This window comes from Columba livia, chromosome 2, assembly GCF_036013475.1.
Source record: "Columba livia isolate bColLiv1 breed racing homer chromosome 2, bColLiv1.pat.W.v2, whole genome shotgun sequence".
Lineage (NCBI taxonomy): Eukaryota > Metazoa > Chordata > Aves > Columbiformes > Columbidae > Columba > Columba livia.
In genome coordinates this window covers 7,429,869-7,454,300 of record NC_088603.1, presented here as the reverse complement: position 1 = coordinate 7,454,300, position 24,432 = coordinate 7,429,869, and the positions used below count along the sequence as shown (strand labels likewise).

Below are 24,432 nucleotides of genomic sequence, written 5' to 3'. Positions count from 1 at the left end.
CTACCTATTCTTCAAACTGCATGCATCACAGTGTATGTTTTTCTCATTTTAAACTGGTTCATATTCTAGTTTTGCTCTCCAGTGGTTCCTCAGTGCTCCCCTGCAGAGAACTGGGATATTAGGGTTGCTGGGGCTGTTTTTTTTCCTCAGAAGCTCCTATTACTGGCTTTAGAAATGCTTCAGCCTTCTGGGAAGAGATACAAAACTACTCAATTTTTACAGCATGTCTTGATGCACAAGTATGAAATACAAATAATTCCTTAACTGTGTAATCACTGCCTGCTTTTGCTGTCCTTGGCTAACGTAGCCAAGAAAAAAGAATCCGTTGAGTCCATGGGGCCCAAGCTCTGCTTCCTCCACATTTACCCAAACAGAACTTCAAGACCCCATCTCCCCACAAATAATACTGGATACAAATAAACTGTCACTGCACAGAAGGTTAATTTTCCAGCAGCTGCTGTTAGGCCCAGCTCTAAGCAGAGATCAGTGCTGGTTTCCCACTCAGCTCCAGCACCACACTTGGAAAAAACAGGGCATGAGCTCCCTCTGCTGTGGGACTGAACTGCAGAACACAAATCACAATCCCAGAATGTCAGGGGTTGGAAGGAACCTCGAAAGCTCATCCAGTGCAATCCCCCCATGGAGCAGGAACACCCAGATGAGGTTACACAGGAATAAATGGTTTTTAAGAAAAGCTGACAAGCAGGGGATGCTCTGTTCACAGCTGGGGGGGAGTGCTCACAGAGCAGAAAATGGGATGTTATAATCCACACTAAAAAACCCCCAAGTATTTCCCCAGAATGCTGAGGCTGGGTGCAACTACTGAGACAGATCCTGAGCCAAGTTTTGTTCCAACAGCTGACTGAAGAATATCTTGTGTTCCCCACGAAATCCAGCACTCTGCAGCCCCACACCTGCATGGGGTGCAGTTGCTGCTTGGGGAAGCTGGTTCTGGAGCTATAAAAAGCAAGAGCAGTACCTGGGTCGCGGGGTCTGACAGGACACAGCCTGGCCAGGGCGTTCCTGCTGGTCCGAAACACCAAAGCACAGAAAAGACCCTGAAAAGCAGCAGCAGCACAGAGTTACCTTTATTGCCCGTGTAACACCCGCATGAAGTGACAAGCAGAGCACAGTATAAATCCATGCACAGAGATGTAAATGACTCTCAGAAATCTTTCAGAAGAAAAGAACGGTGTGTAAGTTGAGACCTCTATAACCTCATGAGCTACATTTCTGATCTACAAACTTCTTTTTTTTAAAGCTGGTATTTTAAAATGGTATAGAAATGCTTCTTTACTCAAATACTAAGTGAATTAACTTAATTCACAATAAAAATATAGTTTAGTTCTATTAAATTTTCTTCTGAAAATAAATGTTTCTATATTTCTGCTATGACAATAAATTACAATGTATCACAAATGTAGGCTTTAAGCAGATTTATAAATAAGCAGGAATTAAGTGTTCCACCTAGAGTTTAACTGAATTCAAGGCATTTAGTAGGAGATAAGCTGAAGGTGCATTTGTAATCCAAACTCAATTTGTCAAGGTAAATGCATGTAACTGAAGTAGCTGTAATGGGATTTAATGCTGTGGTACTTGTATATAGGATAAGTATTCATGAATGATCTGTTCCTCTTCCTCCAGTGTTAAATCCAGATAATCCTCTTCGTGTTCAGGAATATCCTCCAGGATTTCATTGACAGCATCAGTCTCCATGTCTTCATCTGTTTGGGAACTAGAAGATGCTTCTAACAAAGAAAAGCAGCAGTGAATTCAAAGCAGCCGATACTTTCCCTCTTCCACCAGCGTGACTGATCTGAGTCTGTTACTGCAAAACCACCTCTTGTGTAGGACAGTTCTGCAAAGGATATCGCAGGACGGCCTCTCTTCCTGTTATTTAAAGCTGTGGGAAATCCTTTAGTTGTACAGCATGGATCACTACAGCTTTGACAAATAACAGAAGTGTGCACACAAGTCTCCCCTCTACTAAATGGCGAGTATCAACTCCAGTTCAACCACAGACACAAGGAAGGAGTATGTGGTCACAGCAGCTGGCTGTATAGCACAGATTTAGAATATACTTCCTAGCAGTCAGAACCCAGATGTTAGAGAGCCACAAAATCATCATTATCAGTGGGCAGGTCCAGGGAATGTGCTCCAGCAACTCAGCACTTGCTGTCCGAAGGAGCACAGGCAGGGAGGGTGGGTTGGTTTTTCAAGAGAACTGGTGCGAGTACAATGAGATCATAGAATCACAGACTCGTTTTGGTTGGAAGAGACCCTCAAGATCATCATTGCTTAATTGTTGTGTACAAAAGCCAGCAAGAGAGTCTTTCCACTGCCCTCTGCAACATTTCTTACCTGCAGACTCCGTAGGCGAGTCTTTGGATGAGGTGGATTCTTCGGAAGGGCTGGACCCGTCTGGAGACGGCTGCAGGGAGGCGGGAAGAACTCCCCCGTAATGAGCAAGGGTTTGGGAAGCTACGTGGATGTTGCCTTTAAAGACCTTCAAGGCTTGCTCTGCCGCCTCCCGGCTGAACCCCATATACACCAGCTACGAGAAGGGGGGAAGAAAAATGAAGAATAAAAAAATCTAGAGAAATCCAAGCTCACCCAGCACCAGAGTCTGACAGGAATCTGACAGACATTCCTCTTGCACAGAGGCAAGAGCTGCATGCCAGGAATTCCCGGACACTGACTCTGGTTTACTGGAACAGTTAACAACAGGGCACTGACCTATTACAGGAATGGGGATGTTGAGCAAAATCAAGAGCCTCCTGTTTAATATGAGACCAATTTGTTTGTGTTTTTCAAAAGGAAACTTCAAAGCACTCCAGCGTATGATGTGCTATTTACTTTCTCTAAGCGACACAGTTTTCTTGCCTGACATTGATTATGCAGCCACACTAACCACCAAAGAGCTTTTCAGATGGCGTATGATGAGACAGACACATTCCAGCTCTCCCTGTGCACTGCAGTGTTTAGAGACCTGAATTAATTTCTCATTTGGCGTCTTTTTTGGGCTAGAGCATTAGTGCACAGACTTTAATCCACATCCAGACACGACAGGTTGGTGTAATGGGCAGGAAGAGTTTTATTTTAGCTTGAGTGGGACTTCACTGTGAAGAGCAGATGCCAGACAGAGGAAGTGTGACAGCTTGAGTGACATGGGTCAAAGAAAATGTGTACAGCTTTGCTCAAGGAAGATCTGGTGTGTTGAAAGCCTAATTCAGAAACTAGACAACCAACTCCTAAGAAAGCAAAAGCTGTAACTTACTTGATCAATACTCTCCTGGGAAACCTGAAACTGGTCTGTGGCCACAGAATCATCGTCGTCATCTTCCAACAATAACTCTGGATTGTCAAGAATAAACTAAAATAAAACAGAGAGGAGTCAGAATAAAGCAACAGAAATATAATAGTCCTCCTTATGGAAATGTATTTAGCCCAAGAGTTGATTTAAACAAACCTCAGCCAATTTAAATGATATTTGATTCACTGTGTCAGGAAGTGGAAGTTCAGTCATTACAGATCAGAAGAGGTTGCTATCAACTAACAAATAGATATTACAGAAAATAAGAATCTGCTATGTGATAAACCAAAAAAAGCGAACAATTTTTTTTTCATACAAAAGTACTACTCCTGAAAATCACTTACCTTAAAGGCTTGGTCCAGGTTTCCTTGTGTATTATGAAGAGCTACTTGAGCAGCTCTCTCTGGGTAGCCCATACTTTTCAAGGTGTTTATGTCCTCCCGTCGCTGCCGCCTCTTAGCTCTCTCCTCCCTCCTGATCTGTGCCTTTTCCTGCAAGAACACAGCCACGACAGAGCTCACTGTGCAGGGGAATGCTTCACCCTCCCCATGCGCATATGGGGTTTCTGGATTTACTTCTTCAAGTTTGAAGCTCTTGAGGAAAAGACACTTTTTCTTTTTAAATACAGACTGTGCTGCCAGACACTCATTACTAAATAAAGTTGCATTTCCATGTTGCCATACTTCCGCTCTGCAGTCTCTGCGGTTCGGATCTTAGGCTGTTGCAGCTATTATAGGCCCTGTGTGGTAAGTGATAAACCCGTTTGGCAGATGGGCCTGCAGACAAGACTTGCCAAGGACATACAGCCAGAACTGGGCATGGAACCAAGGAGTTCTGTTCAGCCCTTCTCTCAGCCAGTTGACTCTTCCATCTACATTTCACTGTCTGAAGTCTAAAAGTGCCACCTCAGCTTACCAAATGCAACTTCAGACACTTCAGATCTGGGCAACAATGTCTGAACTTCCACCCAAAAAGTCCTTCTCCCCTCCTGAATGTTCCAAGTCCAAAGTCATTAATACAGGCTAGCTGGATGGTTACCCTCATAGCACGTTACTGTGCAGCCTCTCATCTTCCAGACCAGCCAAGCCTAGAAGAGACAGCTTGATCACTGTGTTTTTATTCCCATACGTAGCACTGCTGACTAGCAAACACTGGTGCAAAGTCCTCCTGTGCACTCCTGTGGTGCAAACACAGGTCTTTGGCTCTCTCATCCCACCTCTTTTGGGACAGACCTTCCCTCGTTGTATTAAGGTTTGGTTTCAAACTTGCGGCAACAAATGTCCAACTGTTAATTACACTAACAATGTCCAAGCAGGATAACCAAAGTCCTTAATTTAGCACCATGATGCACTAGTCACACAAAACATGATCTTACGAACACCCTAATTAAGATGATCCCGATTTAATACCCTCAGCGCACTGTACCTCTCTCCTGTTGGTGATGAGATTGGCAGCGTGCTCCACGTTCCCCTGGCATGCTCGCAGGGCAAGACGAGCTTCCTGTTCGGAGAATCCCAGGAGTGACAGGCGATCAACTTTATCAGGATCTATGGACAGCTCTTTATATAAACAAGATGCCTGTACAGAAAAGGAACAAAATGATACTACTTACACTGTTGCTTGAACATACGAACCAATTTTTTCTGAGCAAGCAAAGGACAGGTGCAAGGCAGAGCCCAAACACAAGAGCTAGTGTGAACAACTCAAAAGTTTTACCTAGCAGTGCCTTACCTTCTGAATATACTCAGCAGCCTCCTTTTCTCTGCCACTGTGATAGTGTCCTATCCCTTGGAGGAGGTAAAGCCGTAGAAATAAAACCTTCTCACGACCATAGCTTCCCTAAAGAATTGTTTAAACAAGGGGGGAGCACATGGTTAAAAGCATATGGTACAACATCACCTCATTATCAACAGAATGCTCTACCTGTTTAAAGAAGACACAGTCACTAGTATGTGACACGCAGATAAGGTATCACATCTAAAACACTGATGATGTCTGTGCGTATAAATGCACGTTTACCACAACCTTTTTGTCAAGTCCAATGCTTTCACTATGCTGACAATTACAAAACTGCATTACAGGCTAAGGAGACACGAGAAAACTTTGAACTTATAAAAGTCAGTGTTGTAATACTTGAACAATAACTGAATACATGAAAGAAAGGCACCCTAATTAAACCAAAACTGACATACTTTGATATCAATCAGCCTTTCATGGTTCTCCCCGTAGCACCTCTGGAAGCAACTGTGTGCAGTGGACAGTTTTTTCTCGGCATCATCCAGGCAGTCCAGCTGCTCCAGGCGAAAGTAGCACCACACTATGTCCAGCTGCAGCACCGCGTAATTATCAACGGTGTTCAGCAGTTCTGTGCTGCACTCACTGCAAAATAAAACTATTATTGGTTTTCTGGGAGGGGTTGTTTATTTTTTCCAACATACTTTTTAACATTAATGAAACAACATGCTAGAAGTACACAAACTCACATATTTGAGAAAGCACAGGCTTCATATTTGAGGTAACAAACTGAGTTCAGTGGAACTGTAATATAAAGCACTGATCTCGCATCACATTCACTAATACACAGGGCACCAATAACAACACTACGTCTCAAAGCATTACAGTAGAAACTCATTGTGTTACTTTTCAAGACAGCATCTCTTTAAAAGCAGACTGGTATTAAACCCCGTGTAATCTTTGAGAGGACAGAGACCAACTGTTTTCCATAGTGCACACGAACAGGCCGAGTTCTGTGCCAGCCTCCTTGCACGTGCACACAGACGAGAGACAGATGGGATAATATTACTTTTGGGGATCTCTGAAGAGCAGTTCAGGGCTTTGGCTGCTGACATGAAACTCATTTACCCACAGAAACCCTGGTATGGTCACTGACCTCAGCTATCTGCTCCACCTTTTACAAGAAATTATCACTTCAGAGGAGCAATTGCAAACGAGTATCCGTAACTGTCTCTCAAGCTAATGCAATTTATAGCCTAGTACATGAATATTAACAGTTTGTGTTGGTATGAAAGATTAAATTGCCCACTGGCAGTATCTGTTTCAGCTGTTTTACATGAAGCCACCTGTCACTGCTTGTCAGAGCCTTTGCTGTTTCCCATCTGCAGAAGGGGGGTGTGAAGTAACCCCTGAAAAACAGTTCCTGATTATATGCACAGGTGGAGCTAATGCTGTTCCTGTATCTGGTTGACAGTAAAGAGAGACACAAGGACTTTAAAAGGTTCTTACCAGAAGTGTTTATCTGCATCCAACAAATATGGCAGCGCTATTTCATATTCTTTCTTCTTCATCAATGCCCTGCCCTTCTCATGATAACCCATTGCCAGCACAAGTGCCTAGAAAAAGATCGAGACTTTTTTTACATCTCTCGAACTCACTTTAACTAAAAAGAAATATCTAGCTAATCCATTAAGAGCCTTTGTTCTTCCTAGAAAATCACCATTGTACGAGTTCTGTAAAAGCAGTACTATTTCACATCACTTCACATTTTTCTCTCATCTGCTACTGTTAAAATTTTGTCTAATTAAAAGCAACGAATGCTATTGACACATGAAATGTGGCACCAAGTTTATTTTAAGAAAGCTACCCTAGATGGATTTTCAATGATGACTGATAAAGAGCTAAGCGTTTTTCTGGGTGCTACACTTCCTAACAGTGTAGCTTAGTGCTTTGCTATCACACTATCTTATAAAAATCTAATGATTCACCTCCTAGAAAACCTCAGAATTGAAAATTAAATTTTGAACGTCATCAGAAAATGCTCTAGCTCCTGCAATATGATAAATGGAAATGTAAACAGCATTTCTGGATAGAAACAACCCGCAATATTTCCTCTCACCCACGTTCAATACTGATGAAATCTTGTGCATTTGAACATTTGATGCTTTAACTCTTCAGGTGAATTACTGCTTTCAGCACTTGGCCAGAAAAGCGTGCACTGTGGGACAGCACAGATGTTATTCCGATCATCCAGAAACTCCGGATGATGCAGAAAACACCATTTCACAGAATCACAGAATCGACTGGGTTGGAAGACACCTCAGAGATCATCGAGTCCAACCCTTGGTCCAACTCTAGTCCGTTTACTAGATCATGGCACTAAGTGCCATGTCCAATCTCAGTTTAAAAACCTCTAGGGACGGCGAGTCCAGCACCTCCCTGGGCAGCCATTCCAATGCCTGACCACTCTCTCTGTAAAGAATTTCTTTCTAATATACAGCCTAAATTTCCCCTGGCAGAGTTTAAGCCCATGCCCCCTTGTCCTATTGCTAACTGCCTGGGAGAAGAGACCAATCCCCACCTGGCTAGAACTTCCCTTCAGGTAGTTCTAGAGAGTGATGAGGTCACCTCTAAGCCTCCTCTTCTCCAGACTAAACAACCCCAGCTCCCTCAGCCTCTCCCCATAGGTCTTGTGTTCAAGTCCCTTCACCAGTCGTGTTGCTCTTCTCTGGACCCGCTCCAGCACTTCAATGTCTTTCCTGAACTGAGGGGCCCAGAACTGCATTTGCCTCAGAAGAGGCTGGAGCAGCAGTTCACACGTCTTGGGGCCTGCTCATTTCTTCCCAAGGTATTTTTCTTTATCAGCTATTTCCAGGTACTTGTAAAGATTTTTATTCATCTTCAGATTTTTATTCATCATCTTTTATTCATCTTCAGGTGCTATCACTATTCTCCCACTTCAGCAGCCAGCATCAGGCACGTCGCTCCTACTGTAATTCAATGCACACACCCAACCAAAGACGTTTTCAAATGATAACATGGAACTTTCTTGAATGGTGAACAGATTTGAGAGGGGTCACAATGCAAAAGATCTCAAAACTATTTTAAAAGAGTCCAATTTTGAAACTCAGGAAGTTTCCAACTCAGGCCCAACAAACAAGTTATTTTCATGTTGTTCTGGGACACCCAATATTTAAAATAGGTGCTAAGATATAACAAACTAAAAGCTCATCTCAAAACACAAAAATAAGATACGGAGCACAAAGGGGTCAATGCAAGATGATACCTGCAATGAGATCAGCAGCCAGAGGTCTGTCTCCAGATGACTGAACTATTCCCCACTGTAGAGTTCCACTGCAATTTTATTTCAATATTATTTCTATTAAGCAAACATCTACTGGACCTGGGGTTATATCCCCAAGAATTCTGACTGCATTTCAATTCCATATTGAAATGTTTCATGAACCAAGCTTTAAAAGGTTGTCTTAGTACCTTTGTAAGATACTTTTACTTACTTTTTTCGCTTGAGGAGGAATCTCGATTGACCTTCCAGTCTGATTAGCTATGTCTAGATACGGAACAGAATCTGGATCCAAGTACTCCTCTGAAAGATATGAAAAAATGATTTAAATTTTAAGGACCACCTTCAACAGAGTATCTCTGCTGTTGTAAGATTATGTCAGTAAGCACATGTTTAAACAAAAATGCAAACAACAAAACCAATCAGGATTACATATAAAGGCTGTATCTGTATTTTTCTGACATACCTACCAACAATGGCCTTGATCAGACAAACATGAGGAACTTCTAGAAAAGTCGCTAAGGAAAAGGTCCTGCTCATCCAGAAATTTACACACAACATTAAAAGTTACATGAATTGTAAGTAATTTTTTGCAGAAGATAAAACACCTACATTTTACACAATGTAACATTTGAAATGCTTTATCAAATAAAGCATAGAATATAAAGAAAAACCTACACAACTAAGCACAGCTGATAGAACAACAAAAACATACAGCTCAGTATTTTGCTTTTCCCACATCTTTAATGCTTATAACCAAAGTATCATTTTGTTTTCACTTCCATCTGATTTTACATGGAAAGATGCTTTTCTTGTAAACAAGGCAGTTAAACAGGAGTTTGCTGAGATTAAAAGCTTCTGCCCTGCAATTTTTCTCAGATGAAACAAAAAGTTGTTAGATCCTTTCTACCGTTCACACAGAGCCTGCAGCCTGTGGGCCATTAGAGGCCCCACTCTATACTCTGGTTTTGTGCTATAACTGACAGTGGTAAATACCTTATAGAGGCCCCATTCAAGGTCTGGGGTCTCAATTAGCCCTTAAATCCATAAAAGGAATCAGCTGTTTCATTGGTTCAAAATCTGATATTATAGTAAGAAACAGGCTGTCACTGACCATTAAAAGCAGCTTTGTTCAGGTATTTTTGCATTTGGCAGGAGTTCATGACATACTCAGTTTCACAGTTCCTTGTTTGTGGATTTTTGAAACAATAAAATAGAGGAGTGACTTAAACTCAACATCTAGCAACGCAATTCACAAACAGAACTTCATCTTGAAAAATTATTACTGTTACATTGACTATATCCCTTTAACTTCACAGTATCAGAGTATGTTTGGGATTGGAAGGGACCTCAAAAGCTCATCTAGTCCAATCCCCCTGCTGGAGCAGGAACGCCCAGGTGAGGTCGCACAGGAACATGTCCAGGCGGGTTTTGAATGTCTGCAGAGAAGGAGACTCCACAACCCCCCTGGGCAGCCTGGGCCAGGCTCTGGCACCCTCACTGAGAAGAAGTTTCTTCTCAAATTTAAGTGGAACCTTTTGTGTTCCAGCTTGATCCCATTACCCCTTGTCCTATCATTGTTTGCCACTGAGAAGAGCCTGGCTCCATCCTCCTGACACTCACCCTTTATATATTTATAAACATTAATAAGGTCACCCCTCAGTCTCCTCTTCTCCAAACTAAAGAGCCCCAGCTCCCTCAGCCTTTCCTCACACGGGAGATGCTCCACTCCCTTCAGCATCTTTGTTGCCCTAAGCTGGACCCTCTCCAGCAGTTCCCTGTCCTGCTGGAACTGAGGGGCCCAGAACTGTACACAATATTCCAGATGTGGTCTCACCAGGGTGGAGTAGAGGGGCAGGAGGACCTCTCTCAATCTACTAACCACTCCCCTTCTAATACACCCCAGGATGCCATTGGCCTTCCTGGCCACAAGGGCCCAGTGCTGGCTCATGGTCATCCTGTTGTCCACCAGGACCCCCAGGTCGCTTTCCCCTACACTGCTCTCTAATATGTAATTTCCCAACCTATACTGGAACCTGGGGTTGTTCCTGCCCAGATGCAGGACTCTACACTTTCCCTTGTTAAATTTCATCAGGTTATTCCCTGCCCAACTCTCCAGCCTGTCCAGGTCTCTGGATGGCAGCACAGCCTTCTGGCGTGTCAGCCACTCCTCCCAGCTTGGTGTCATCAAACTTGCTGATAGTACACTCAATTCCCTCGTCCAAATTGTTAACGAATATATTGAATAATATTGGCCCCAGTACTGACCCCTGCGGCACTGCACTAGATACTGGCCTCCAACTTAATCCACAGTTGCCAGCAATCAACATCAAACACCATGAGAACAGAACAGCCACGTGACAGATGAGAGTAATAAGTGAGCTGCTCTGCACAATGAAACTATGGTTACCCACAGCCGCAGCAGAAGTGAGCTACAAAAAAGTTTAATGACTTTTAATACATTATTCTACAATAAATTTAAAGCCTGTTCAAGAGTCTTCAGTCCCTTAACTGCGAAGGGCCAGTTAAATAACAATTGATTCATATTACATCCTTCTCTAATTGCCAAATGTTTTCTACCATTCTAGCTGCGTAAAAAGAGCTGACGAAGTTTTAGTCAATTTAAAATCTAGTTTTCAAGTAGGGAGAACCCTAAAAATGTATCAACAGAAATCCAGCCACAGTACAGGCACTCTCCTATGCTCAAAATCTAGTGAGATGATGTTTTTTGACGTGCAAAAATTAATGAACACCCAACTTCCCTCACCCTGCAAAAAAAGAAGCCCTCTTACCTCTCTCTGCTAGAATTTCCAAACCCTTCTTAGTTCTTTGCATCTTGTCATTTATTTCTTTCTCTTTCTTGCACTGAAGTTCTTCTTCCTGAACTCTTCTTTTAGTTTCCTCATCGCTCTGTTCCAGTTGAAGCACCATCACTTTTGCATTGTGTGTTACACCCTGGTCTTCGAGGGTTTTGCCTGCAAAATTGAGTACAATGAATACAATCCAGGTGCTCTTATTTGTGAAGAGAGACTGGGCGGGGGGAATCAACACCAACAAACAAAATCTGAACAGCCCATGCCTTACTTGTACTGTACTGAAGAACTACAGTAATTATTAGAAACAGTAATTACTAGACTCAAGAACTCAATCAAAACCCTTGCCTATTACTGACACAGTCAACAGAAACTCAGAAATTAGGATCCAACTTGCATCTTACAGTGCTTTTGAAATGACTGGTATGTTTCTCTGCTTGTTTTCATAACATTTTGAAAAACGCAATTGTTTCTATTTCAGTTAATCAACCTTCAGAGAAAAACTGGAATAACAACAGTACCAGGACAGAGGAACTGGGAATTGAATCAGAGTTCCTTTTGTCACTTCCATGGCTCTAATTCTGACATATTCTAAGGGAAATAAATAAGTCAGATGCTCAGGCCATCAATAAAGAGGAAGCTGCTGTCATCACTTCCCACATGTCTGACAAGTTGAACGTGTAAAACATTACAAGAAGTTTTTGAATGTGCTGTTATACAATATAGGTTTTGAGGAAATTTAGGGTTTCTTTCAAACAATGTGTTTTCAGTGTTTCAGCACTTGAAAAATGGATGTTTGACATTTCTTACAGGATTCCTATAACTGCTTTAACTCTAAGAACTTTGAGTACTATAATTTATTACATTTCTTGCAGAGCAGAACCTGACAAATACAACTGCTATTCCTTGGGAATTTCTGAGTTGCAAGAAACTTTTCTTCAGAAAATCAGTAAACTAAAAAATTATCATTAAAATATATTTGAGATACATACCCAGGTCAAGCTGCTTCTTGTTTATGATTATTTTGATAGCATTTTCTTTTAATGCATGTTCCTGTGCTATCCTGTGAAATAAATAATTTCATCCATGAATATGAACTTGTAAGGCTATATATATTGCTGTTAGAATAGCAATAAAGCTTAAAAATGAATATGCTCATAACTGGTTTAAAACTTTTGCTATAAAAGGCTGCTAGAAGTAAAGTAACATCATCAGAAAGCTTTGTGAATCATATAGGGAAATCTGGGATACTGAATGGAAAAAGGCAAAACAGACAGAAAAGGATCTGATTTTATTAGGCGTAAAAGCACAAAAGGAAGAGAAGTTAATGATGATGTCCTGGTTTTGTTAAAAAACAAGTTTCTCTTTTAGTGAATTTGCCTGTCAGCTAAAGCTTCATATTAGCTGCATTTTCCTGGAGAACCAGATACATGTTTTGGTAAATATAGCAATGGAATGCAAACTTATTGATAAGCACGGATGGCAGGTGACCAAGAAACTGACCAACTGTGTATAACATTCCATTCATGTGAACACTTCATATAAAAGTGGGAGATCATGAGGATCTTGTCCCTTTTCCCTTTTGCTTATGGCCGACATTAGGAGAGGACCTTGCTAGTCATCCCTGCGAACTGCGGCCTAATGAGAGACTGAATCCAGTTCCGGTTGGCTGCAGAGTCCAGTCCAGGACTTTGGGTGCCAGCTCTGCAGTTGCTGGGACTTTCAAGATTGGTTCTGTATATTTTGTATTATTTTCTCTATTCTTATTAGTAGCATTAGTAAAACATTTTTTAATTACAGAATCAGAGAATCGTCTGGGTTGGAAAAGACCTCAGAGATCATCAAGTCCAACCCTTGGTCCAACTCTAGTCCGTTTACTAGATCATGGCACCAAGTGCCATGTCCAATCTCAATTTTAAAACCTCCAGGGACGGTGAGTCCAGCACCTCCCTGGGCAGCCATTCCAATGCCTGACCACTCTCTCTGTAAAGAATTTCTTTCTAATATCCAGCCTAAATTTCCCCTCGCAGAATTGAAGCCCAGGCCCCTTGTCCTATTGCTGACTGCCTGGGAGAAGAGACCAATCCCCACCTGGCTAGAACTGCCCTTCAGGTAGTTCTAGAGAGTGACGAGCTCACCTCTAAGCCTCCTCTTCTCCAGACTAAACAACCCCAGCTCCATCAGCCTCTCCCCATAGGTCTTGTGTTCAAGTCCCTTCACCAGTCTTGTTGCTCTTCTCTGGACCCGCTCCAGCACTTCAATGTCTTTCCTGAACTGAGGGGCCCAGAACTGAACACAATACTCCAGGTGTGGCCTCCCCAATGCAGAGTACAGGGGAAGGATCACTGCCCTTGTCCTGCTGACCACGCTATTTTTGATACAGGACAGGATACCGTTGGCCTTCTTGGCCACCTGGGCACACTGTTGGCTCATGTTGAGCTTCCTGTCCATTAGTACCCCCAGGTCCCTTTCCGTCTGACTGCTCTCCAGCCACTCTGCGCCCAGCCTGTAGCACTGCAGGGGGTTGTTGTGACCAAAGTGCAGCACCCGGCACTTGGCCTTATTGAACTTCATCCCATTGGAATCAGCCCAACTCTCTTCCCTCTGTCCTTCTTCCCCTCCCAATTGCCTGTCCTCAGTGGGAAGCGGGGAGAGGGAGAGGCTAAGAAGGAAGAAGCGGGGGGAAGAGGACGTTAACAATACATTTGCCATGGTTTTATTGTCACCCCGCAATCAAAACCCTTGACAGTTGACAGTTCAGAGGACATGTCTAGTTAAAGATCTGGAACATCACTCACTGGTGACATCTCGGGTACTTGCTGGGGATTTACAGAGAACTGCTCTCTTCCCACAGCTGAAACTTTCCCATTTCTACCTGTTAAACCACAGCTTCTTACGTGAAGAGGCGACCCACAGGGACACTGGACATCCTGTTCAGACACACTGAACAAACACACACGCTAAAAAAAGCTTAACTGAACAAATACTGCTCTGCTTGTCCTTTCTTGCACTGTGTGACAGTATGTTGTCCCATTAGAGAGGAACCAAGGGTGATTACACTTACTGTGATCTGAGCTCCTTGCCTGTGATGAACAGGTTCGTTTCCAGTGGGATTTTTCTGCTCTGTAGTAATTATATTGCACAGGGAAAAGGATGAAAGGAAACAAACGTGGTCTCAAGATACTTCCGACATTTTCTTAACTAATTGTTTTACAACAAGTACAATTTCTTTTTCAAATCATAATCATGTTAACAGAGTTATGGCTGGGCATACGTACTAGCAATTTCTATATAAGGAATCTTGTACTTGCTTTACAGTGATAAAAATAAGCATTATAACAGCAGAAGATTCAGAATAAGATAAATCTAAACTCAGAACAAAACAATTTAAACTCACTAATTTAATTATGCACTTCCAATCTTAACTCCGGTTTCTAATTATGTCACCCACCTGCGACTGGCTAAGTTCTGATTAATTCCTGTTAGTGTCTCTGGTCTCAGATTAGATAAACTGGAATTTTAAATTAATTAATTCCCTTATGCCCAGTAGCATTATAAAGAGGAATTATGAAACTATTTGTTTGTTTTAACTGCATGGCAATCACTTAATACCCTCTACCCGTTAGCCCATCACACTCCCTGATAATTATTTTTCACTACAGGAGAGGGAATAATTATGACTATGCGTTGTGTTTTTGCAAGTATTCAGTAAAATAATAATAATAATAAAAAAATCCTTCTGAAGTATAAGTTTCCATCTAAGATCTTCTACGAAAATAAAAGAATTGCACTTTTTCATAGTGAACATTCACTTCTGTTGCCGAAGATCAAACTAGGGAGTGATTTGAGACGGTTGCTGTGTTTGCTACAGACTGTTTTTAAGGGGGAAATATTCCCAGGTAAGAGGCTCTGTGTTAATAAGAACTTAACCAAGGGCCCAGTTCTATTTTTGTGAAGCTTTGGGAGCCGGACTTAGACAAGAACAGATGAGTACACCATCACAACAGAAAATCCTGCTTCTTATTTTTAAGTTCAGACACTGGACATACTTTAAAACGTGTAATTTTCCTTATCTGCCTGGGTTGGAATAGTTACACAAAGATAACGTCATCACTGAAAGAACAGTGCCACGGTTAAAAGCTAAAGTTCTTTTCAGCATCACCAACCACTCATTGTCCAACACAACAGCAAGTTCAAGTTGCTTACTGCACTTCAAGAGAATTTGATTAAAATTAAAGCTGTCAGTTAAAGAAAAGCTGTGGTAATACAGTGATATTCACATGCTAATTCAATTTTAGGCATTCTACAGCTGAAAAAAATTATCTGTTCTTTACTGCTAATAGGAACAGTAACATCAGAAGGAATCAAATTGAACTACTAGGCACTTAAATCTAATTTACTTTTCTTAACTGAAAGATAATTTATCATTAAATCCTAAAGAAAAGGCAATTACACATTATATTCATCTGCTATGATATTCCCACATGCCTGGGAAACTGAAATATACTTCCATACCTTCCCCTCCCCCCATATTTTATACACCTAATGCAGATTTCTGATACGAAACACTTGAAAAAGTTGAAGAAGTGAAAATATTTGCATTAGACACATATCTAGGACTCCAAAAGCCATTAAAGTAAAGCTACTTATCCCGACTTTTCTGCAACGTCACTTACTTTTCTACGAGGCAGATATATATCAAGTCTCGCAATTCCAGTCACTTTAAAGTTTTCATTTCCTGTTCCACGCTCAATTGCTTTACACCGTATTTCTTCAAGCATATTCTCTGTATCATTCTCGTTGATATTCAGCTTGGATGAATACTTTTGTACAAGCTCCTAAGAAAACACCAAGAAAAACTGGGAAAATGCACCAGCAGTATAACATAGAAGATGCATCACAACAACTCCAAGAGAATATTTACCTTCATCTCTTCACCAGCTTCTTTTTTTTCATTTGTATACGGTGGTTTCCACAGCTGAATTTTGTCCTCTCTTAAGCAACTGGTCAGTTTTGCTATTAAATACTTCTTTTGTGCCATTCTTGAAAAAAAACAAAGCACACAATTAGAAGGGAAAAGGAAGATAAATAATGTTTTAATATAGCTTTCCTGAAATGAGATGCTGTAATTTTTTAAAAAGTCTAAAGGACATTTTGAAATTTTAAAATATAAGTTGAGTACAGAATGCATTACACACATTTTGGTCAGGATGGGAACCTGATTCTAAGCCATTGTAAGAAACTGGAAGTGAAGTGATGCCTGGACTGGAGCTGGGATACTTCCTTGCGGTTTCAAGAGAAACTAAAGCTCCTTCTAACTCCTCACATGAGTTGGAATTGCAGAAGGTGCCAATTCATCAAAATCCACAATTCAATTCTGCCCTGGACAGGATGGCTTGACCCAATCCACCTCTGAAACGTGTCCTTGCGGTACCTCTGCCTTCCACTTCTCCCACTTCTGGACTTTAACAGCCTTTCTACACCAGCGGACGGTTGAACATGAATTATTAACCCTCTTTGGGAGGACAGAAAAAAGGTGTTAAGAGAGAACATCTCAGAACCTCAAGCTCCACCATAAAGAGATCATAAAGTAAAGATCATAAAGCACAGAGGCTGAAATCAGAGATGCGTACTGTAAATCTGCACCAGGCATTAAATACCCATCACTAAGGAGAAGGTGACAGTGGGGTAAGAGTTTAAGCTGAATACATCACCAGAAGTTATTGTGCTCAGAGAAAGGAGGAACCAGTGAATCAACATGCTCCTGAAAAATACAACAAAACCCCTCCCCCCAAAAGCAACAACCAAACCCAACCAAACAACAAAAAACCCCCCAAAACAAACAACAAAATACCCACAAAAAGCCCCAAACCAAAACAAAAAAACCTCAAACATAAAACCCCCAACAAACAAAAAAACCCACAAGAAGCAGGGAAGGAGGATAGTGGGCAAGCAAAAGCAGATGCAGGATCTCAACAGAGAAAAAAACCCAAAGACAATCTTAATATAAGTGCACATTAAAGCATGGGAGACTTTGGCTCTTGAACACTGCGATTCATATGGAAAAGATGCCCTTTAATTTATGCAGAAAATCATTTAAATGTTGGCATTTGTGCGTTAAAGGTTGGCATTGAAATTTGATCAACCAGTTTCACTTTCAGAGTGGTTTCATTTTCTCATTGTTTACTAGCACATTGCTCTCAGGAGAAAAGGGGGACAGAAAAGAAGAATCCAACATTTCTATCAATTTTTCCTGTTTTAAAGACTGTTCCTCGCTCAGACAAACACTATTTGAAAGCACAAAAACGCAGGCAATCATCAATGTGTGTTAAGTTAACCTTAACTGCAGCTTTAGTGAGCTACAAGGAATCTCTGAACGCTGAAAGACAATAGTCTCTTCCAAAGAGAAGCCAGAAGGATTAACTGAGCAAGTGAACAGTTTAACAATCCTTCCCAATCTCTAGAATTCGTATAGTCTGAACTAGGAGAAACAACAATGCATTCTTTTCCTTACTGGGATAAGGTTGTTGTTATTATTTTAGGGACAAGCCAAAACATGTCATTTACAAAACAGAAAGTAACAGACATGCACAATTTTCAAAAGATTGCATTGAAGTTATTAACGCAGCTTTCTCCCTTTTCAAAACGTGCCACGCAATTCTCATTAATAACCTGGAACCATCGTTCTCCCACTTTTAGGTTATGCTAAAGAACCATTTTACAGCTATGATTCTACTTAACATTAAGGTGAGGAACAAAAAGATATCCATGGCTTTGGAACATCAAGGTAGAAGTCTAAAATTCCAACTACACTTAAGACTATGAATTGTTAACATAAGTAGCATTTATAAACTGGTTATTCATCTTTTAATCAATAACACTATGTTTTTTTTAAGGTTGTGATTCCTTACTAAGTTATTAAAACAGAAAACACCACTGGAGCCCCCAATTAAACTTATTGTTTCCAACCCTCTAATTAAAAAAAAACACAAACAGAAAAGCTATCATTTTCTATGTAACATTTCTAACATTTATCATAAATTCCTATTTCACCATAACGAGAATCCTTAATAAAAACATCTATGACTTACTTTTGGATCAGCCAACACTACAACTGCTGCTGAGACGGTTCCAGTTTCATTAAGAGTTCAAAGGGACTTTCTCAAAACTAATTGAGTGAACGACCAGGGGTGTTTCCCAAGGGCCATTCTGAATGCAAGACTGAGCTTTTGTAACTAAAACGTCATCCTCCACAGTCCCATAACATGACACAAAAGAAAACAATTACAGAAAGCCTAATTTCTGACGGAAGGCACGGAGGGAAAAACAAAACGCAATGATTAACTTTTGCTAAAGACAAGGAGGAAAGCTACCTGGTGAACTGTGACTGAATTCAGTGGCTAAGGGAGAGTACGAAAAGCCGCGTTATGTGCAAAACCCCGGGCCAGATGCTCCATGAGAGGATGGAACCTCAGAGACTCCCAGCCTGGGGCGTCCTTAGGCACATCCACCCCTTCCTTTCCACAACTAGGGATTCCACACAGCCCACTAGTGCCACCCGTGTCCCTAGTGGATTTTTAGGTCGGCCACGAAGCCGCCGCCCTTTGCAAGGCCCTCCCTGACACGGGGAGGGCTCGGGCAGCCACAGCAGGAGCCTCCGGTGGCGCCGCGGTGCTGACGCACCCAGCCCAGCGGGAATAAACAGCGCGGGGGGCGGCCCAGCCGAGCAGCCACCGCGGAGTCGGGGCTCCCACCGACCTCGGGCACCCACCTGCGCCTCGAGGCCCGGCCAGTAACTGAGCAGCGCCCGGGCCCGCACGCAACTGCTGCCCCCACCCGAGCCCGTTCCCGGGGCCGCGCTCCCCGCGGCGGCAGCACCTCAGGCCCGACCAACGGGCCAAGCCAGCGATGGGCGGGACTACGCACAAGCCCCACCCCCCGCTGTGCTGTCGCGCACTTACCTGTACACCGGCCGCCCGCGTCCCGCGGGGCGGGTTTAAGAGGGGCGAGGGGCGGGGCCAAGACGGGGGCAAGGGGCGGAGCCTACGCGCGCGTGTCATATTTAGCGTCGGGGAGAGGCGGGTTCCTACGGACACCCAGAAGGCCTGGAGGAGTGATGTGGGCGCTCGTCACGTGATTGAAGCCGCGTCTTGCCGGCCATGTTGGTGTTCTGCCCTCACTTGCAGGTGGAGTGCGTGTCGGTTTGCTGTCGCGTGGCGGCGGGCGCTGCTGTTCTCGGTCTAGATGAGGTTACACAGGAACATTTAATAGCCCGGTTTAGTTTGTTTGTCTCATGCATCTGGATTATTGTGCACAATTCTGGGCCCTTCAGTTCTAAAAGGACAGGGAACTGCTGGAGAGAGTCCAGCGCAGGGCAACAAAGATGCTGAAGGGAGTGGAGCATCTCCCGTGTGAGGAAAGGCTGAGGGAGCTGGGGCTCTGGAGCTGGAGAAGAGGAGACTGAGGGGTGACCTCAGTAATGTTTATAAATATGTAAAGGGTGAGTGTCAGGAGGATGGAGCCAGGCTCGTCTCAGTGACAACCAATGGTAGGACAAGGGGTAATGGGTTCAAACTGGAACACAGGAGGTTCCACTTAACTGTGAGAAGAAACTGTGTGTGCTGAGAGGGAAACTTTCCCAAAAAGCTGATGTGCTTCACAGGATCAATATGTTATTTATTTATTTATTTTGATTTATTTTGTGTGCTCTTTGAGAGCAGCGGTGTTTAGGGTGGACTTTGGTGTGTGTGCTCACGTTTCCCCTCAGGGGTGGTGTGAAAGTTCTTGCCTGGTTGTGGGGCAGTTAAAACTTCACCTGGGCTCAGAGGCTGTGCTGGAAGAATGATAAAATCATTTTGGCTGGAAAAAACCCTTAAGATCACCAAGTCCAACTGTAACCTAATTCTAGCACTAAACCATGTCCCTAAGAACCTCATCTAAATACCTTTTAAACCCCTCTAGGGATGGTGACTCCACCACTGCCCTGGGCAGCCTGTTCCAATGCCTGACAGCCCTTTCTGGGAAGAAATTTTTCCTAATATCCAATCTGAACTTCCCCTGGTGCAGCTTGAGGCCATTTCCATGTGTATAGGAAATCTGGTGCTCACCACTTCAAGATGAGGGGGTCCTGGTGTGTCACCTTGAGTCCCCACAATGTCACAGAGCAGGTTTGGGGCTTCCCTGACACTTGGCTGCATGATGCTGGCTGCTCAATATTGGTTTTGTATATGAAGCCCTCAAAGGGTTGGGGCTTGTTCCTGGAACTCTTTGTGCTTGCAGAAGGCATATTTCCTTAATGGCTTACATCAGAAAAAAAAACCTTGTGGGTTCATTATTTCATGTACCCAACTGTCCCAGCAGCAATGGGATTTTATTCTGGTGACTCTGATGTGTGACTGAAATCATTGCACTGGTGTATTATTTATTACAGACTGGACAGGCCTGCGGGACTGTCACTATATAAATCACTTTATTAGGTGGTCACGCAGACTAAGTGGGGGTGCTGCAGCTTTGGAAATGGGAGCCCCACTGGCGCTGTGACTTGTGAACAAGACACTGAACTAGAAATTCAGGATTCTAGGCTCACCTGTGTGCATAAATCAGTCAAGTTTGCCTACTGACAGAAAAAGGGTGAAGTTGCTGTTATGGCAGTCTTGAGTTCAGTGCTTGAAACTGAGATACAGCTCTGGTAACAGAGTGATGAAAGTTACTGTCCCATGACTGCCAAACATGAAGATGCTAAGAATAACAGGTTTTGAAAATCAAGTGCACTTGAAAAGTGGGCGTTTTAATATTCGGAGTTCTAAATTGGTTTCCTCATGTTTCCCTGCTTCATTTTCACTACAGCTGCTTTAGGAAATAAAATAACTTTCTCATTAGATGGTGTGCCTGGGTGATATTTCTGTCTCTTGAAATGTAAGTATAACAGCTTTTCTTGCAACTAAAACTACTCCAGTAACAAATCAAAACTTACTGCTGTTATTCTTTCATAATGTCTTTCCATAAACAGGAAGACTTCTCCGAAGGCAAAATGCCTTTTATAAACGAGAAGCCTTAGGAAAGGACAAAGTGTTTGTAGGAAAGTCCTTACAAAGGAGTTAGTTACGTAGTCCTTGCATAAACCTGCACCGAGTTTTAATTCAAGGTATTCTAGGTCCATGTTTAATTAAGATAACTGAATCAAAGCACTTTAAAATTGATGTAAAAGTTTTTGCAGAAAATAATATCACTTAGTTCAAATGGGTTTATAGAGTAAGTGGCTAGATAAGGTTATAAACTTTCTATGATTCTGATTTAAAAGTTTAAGATTAATTTGCTGAAATGTTCTCATGTGTATTGTTGCAAGTATCTGGGCAAAATTACCTTGAATTAATTTTTTAATAGTTTTAATAGTGGCCTCTTGCTAACATGGTATTTTTCCTTCAGTTATTCTTTTATCTTTATTTGGTTTACAGACTTGGAGATATAACAAAAATAACACTCCAGAGTAATGTTAGGCAGAAGTACAAATTAGTGTACTCTGTAATCAGCAAGGCAAGTAAATAGAAATCTATTGTATGCCACACACACTTAAATTTCATTGCACTTTGATATTTCCCTCCAGGAAATTGCTTGTTTTGTATGGACTGGTGGTTATCTAGTATTTTCTCTCTATTATACCTATTAGGCATATCTGTGTGGTTTGTTTTTAATGTCTAATATTTCTTTAGATACTGTAACCACTGTGTTAAAAACAAACAAACCCCCAACCAGACAAAACAATCCAACACCCCCAAACCAAGTAGCTATGGTTCTTTATTGATGCCTCCCCAGAAGAAGAAATCAGCATCTGAGGTGGAAACTGATCTGAGGAGGCCAGTTAATTGAAAACACTAGAAAACCTGAAAAATCACAAAAAGCATCTCTTCCCAAACCCGTATCTTCATTCTGCTGCTTTTACTGAGGGTGAGTGGAAGATTCTTCTGGAGTTATTCATTACTATTGGTAAATAGCTGGTGCTTTTCAGCACCATCTTAAGGACTTGGAGCACAAGTGTGATGGGAGCGGCTGAGGGACCTGGGGGGTTCAACAGGAGAACAGGAGCTGAGGGGAGACCTTCTGATCTCTGAACTGCCTGAAAGGAGCTTGGAGCATGGAGGGGGTTGGTCTCTTCTCCCAAGGAACAAGTGACAGGATGAGAGGAAATGGCCTCAAGTTGCACCAGGGGAGGTTCAGATTGGATATTAGGAAAAATTTCTTCCCGGAAAGGGCTGTCAGGCATTGGAACAGGCTGCCCAGGGCAGTGGTGGAGTCACCATCCCTGGAGGGGTTTAAAAGGCATTTAGATGAGGTTCTTAGGGACATGGTTTAGTGCCAGAGTTAATTACAATTGGACTTTGTGATCTTAAGGGTTTCTTACAGCCAAAATGATTCTATCATTCTGTGACTGTCACTTGCAGGAGACAAGGTTCCTGCCTACCTACTGGTGGTGGCTGGGTTGGTGTAGGATGCTACAAGGTTTGGGTCTGTAAGTGTTGAGTGGGATAGAGAAAAGGGCGTTTGGCTAGAGGGAGTGAAATAGCTTTATATTGCATTTTGTTTGTTTGTTTCTGTGGACTTGAAAAATACCGTGACACATTTAGAGCTGGGAATCTCCTGTAATGGAATCATAGGCTGCGATACATCTGTGCAAACATCTCCAGATGGAGCATCCTCCATCAAGCACAACGAAAGCCAGTGGAATTGTAAGAAGGATTCATGGTTTGAAGTTGTGTTGGGTGCAAAGAAAATGAATTTCTCTTAGGAATGGATAACACTGCTTAGGCTTTTATTTGCACATTGGTACTAAATCTATTTACAAGTTAAGGGTTGTTTATCTTTCCTGCTGAGAAGAGTTTGTGTCTAGAAGGGCACAGCTGAGCCTCTTTTGCATCTTTTTTGGTTTTGCTCATGTTTTGTGTGTGGATTGTGTGATTTTTGAGATGATGGTAGTAACTGGGCACAGGTGCTTGTGAGCTGTTTGCAGGGGTTGTGAAGAACTTTGGGGATGCCCACCTGATCCTCCTCCTGCTGATATGGAAGGGTTCAGGAGAGCCTGTGACTGCCACGTGTATAGCTCAAAATTAAAGTTATTGTGAAATGAGGAAACACTTCTAGTCTTCAGCCTTTCCTGAAGTCTACATTTGGGAAAGAGACCTGTCTGAAGACTTGCAGCCAGAAATGGGTGATACGTTGTCACGGAGAATCGTCACAGGTTGATTTAAGGGACAACAGAGTCCAAAACAACTTTTATTAGACCAGCGAGGCACAGGGTTTTAGCACTCCAAACTGACTTAAATAAAGGTTCGGATATCAGCTGACGAAAATTATTTGAGGGGCAGCAACTGATACAACCAACAGGCGGTCCACGGCGTGCATACACGTGGCTTCACTCAAAACAATGCCGGAGCTGGCCCTGAGTCCCGGAGAAGTACACACTTGCCTAACACGGTGCGGGATTATTTTAAAGAGATACACGCACTCGTAGTGAGTACGGGAAGTGTACACTCGCGATTCCGCGAGGGTAAATTTATAATACACCCGCAATCCTGCAAGAGTTAATTTACTTACACGTGCAAGTGTGCACGGAATCCTACACATGCTTATGTGGAAGCACGGGAGGAAAATACACTCGCGATTGTGCGAGGAAATAATTTATACACGTGCTCGTATTGGGCACGGAAAGTTACGCGTGCAAGTGTGCACGGGAGGAAAATACACTTGCGATTGTGCAAGGAAATAATTTAAAGTACGCGTGCAAATGTGCACGGAAAGTTACTCGTGCATATGTGCACGGGAGGAAAATACACTCGCGATTGTGTGAGGATTAATTTCACACGCGCTCATATGGAGCACGGAAAGTTATACGAGCATATGTGCACGAAAAGTATAAATATACTCGCACTCCTGCGAGAAGTTTTACTTACACCCGTGGCGGCGAGGCAAGCGGAGTCCCCGTCCCGGGGACGGGGGCTCTCGGCGGCAGCATCTTGCTTGTGCTCCGAGAGACCCGCGGCAATGGGCAGAGTCTCGACGAGAGTCCCGTTTTTATACTGGCTGATCAGATCTGACCGTAGGCACTCTAGAAGCTTCTCTGCACCCCCACACTGGCTGTGGGTGCCCCTGAAGCCTCCAAACATCCCCCACACTGGCCATGGGCGCCCAGCGGCTCCATGGCGCCTCGGCATTCCCTTCTCCTAACGGCCCTGGCCAGGGGCTCTGGGGCCCAACAAAAGAAGCTGTTGGCCTCAAGT

At 42.8% G+C, this 24,432-nt stretch overlaps 2 protein-coding genes across 7 annotated transcripts in view; one reads left to right on the top strand and one right to left on the bottom strand.

Moving 5' to 3' along the window:
* Positions 1 to 1,070: 1,070 nt before the first annotated feature.
* NUB1 (negative regulator of ubiquitin like proteins 1) lies at positions 1,071 to 19,230 on the bottom strand. 4 transcript variants are annotated; one of them, XM_065050386.1, is made up of 15 exons: positions 19,123 to 19,230; positions 16,086 to 16,203; positions 15,838 to 15,999; positions 14,226 to 14,284; positions 12,154 to 12,224; positions 11,141 to 11,323; positions 8,563 to 8,651; positions 6,557 to 6,663; positions 5,506 to 5,692; positions 5,045 to 5,152; positions 4,739 to 4,891; positions 3,658 to 3,804; positions 3,278 to 3,373; positions 2,362 to 2,554; positions 1,071 to 1,748 (listed from the first exon to the last, which is right to left on the bottom strand). In XM_065050386.1, exons 2-15 carry the CDS (start codon positions 16,200 to 16,202, stop codon positions 1,582 to 1,584), a joined length of 1,839 nt encoding a protein of 612 aa, XP_064906458.1. In that variant the 5' UTR covers position 16,203; positions 19,123 to 19,230; the 3' UTR covers positions 1,071 to 1,581. The 4 variants fall into 4 exon arrangements, with proteins under 4 accessions (XP_064906458.1, XP_064906459.1, XP_064906461.1 ...); XM_065050387.1 differs by lacking the exon at positions 19,123 to 19,230 and adding an exon at positions 18,933 to 19,092; XM_065050389.1 differs by lacking the exon at positions 19,123 to 19,230 and adding an exon at positions 18,253 to 18,488.
* The window catches only part of XYLB (xylulokinase), a 110,214-nt gene continuing 105,001 nt past the window's right edge, over positions 19,220 to 24,432 (top strand). Inside the window, exon 1 of one of the 3 annotated variants that reach the window (XM_021301190.2) lies at positions 19,220 to 19,347. In XM_021301190.2, the coding sequence (XP_021156865.2) occupies positions 19,321 to 19,347 (27 nt within the window). In that variant the 5' untranslated portion in view covers positions 19,220 to 19,320. The remainder of the gene's footprint in view (positions 19,348 to 24,432) is intronic. The other 2 variants (XM_065050392.1, XM_021301191.2) reach the window with 2 other exon arrangements.

Excerpts from the sequence above, each read along its gene's own strand:
- NUB1 (XM_065050386.1), bottom strand. The coding sequence starts at position 16,202 with ATGGCACAAAAGAAGTATTTAATAGCAAAACTGACCAGTTGCTTAAGA. Across the intron at positions 12,225-14,225 it reads GGCAAGGAGCTCAGATCACA|GATAGCACAGGAACATGCAT; the intron begins GTAAGTGTAATC and ends TTTATTTCACAG. Across the intron at positions 5,153-5,505 it reads AAAGGCTGATTGATATCAAA|GGAAGCTATGGTCGTGAGAA; the intron begins GTATGTCAGTTT and ends ACAATTCTTTAG.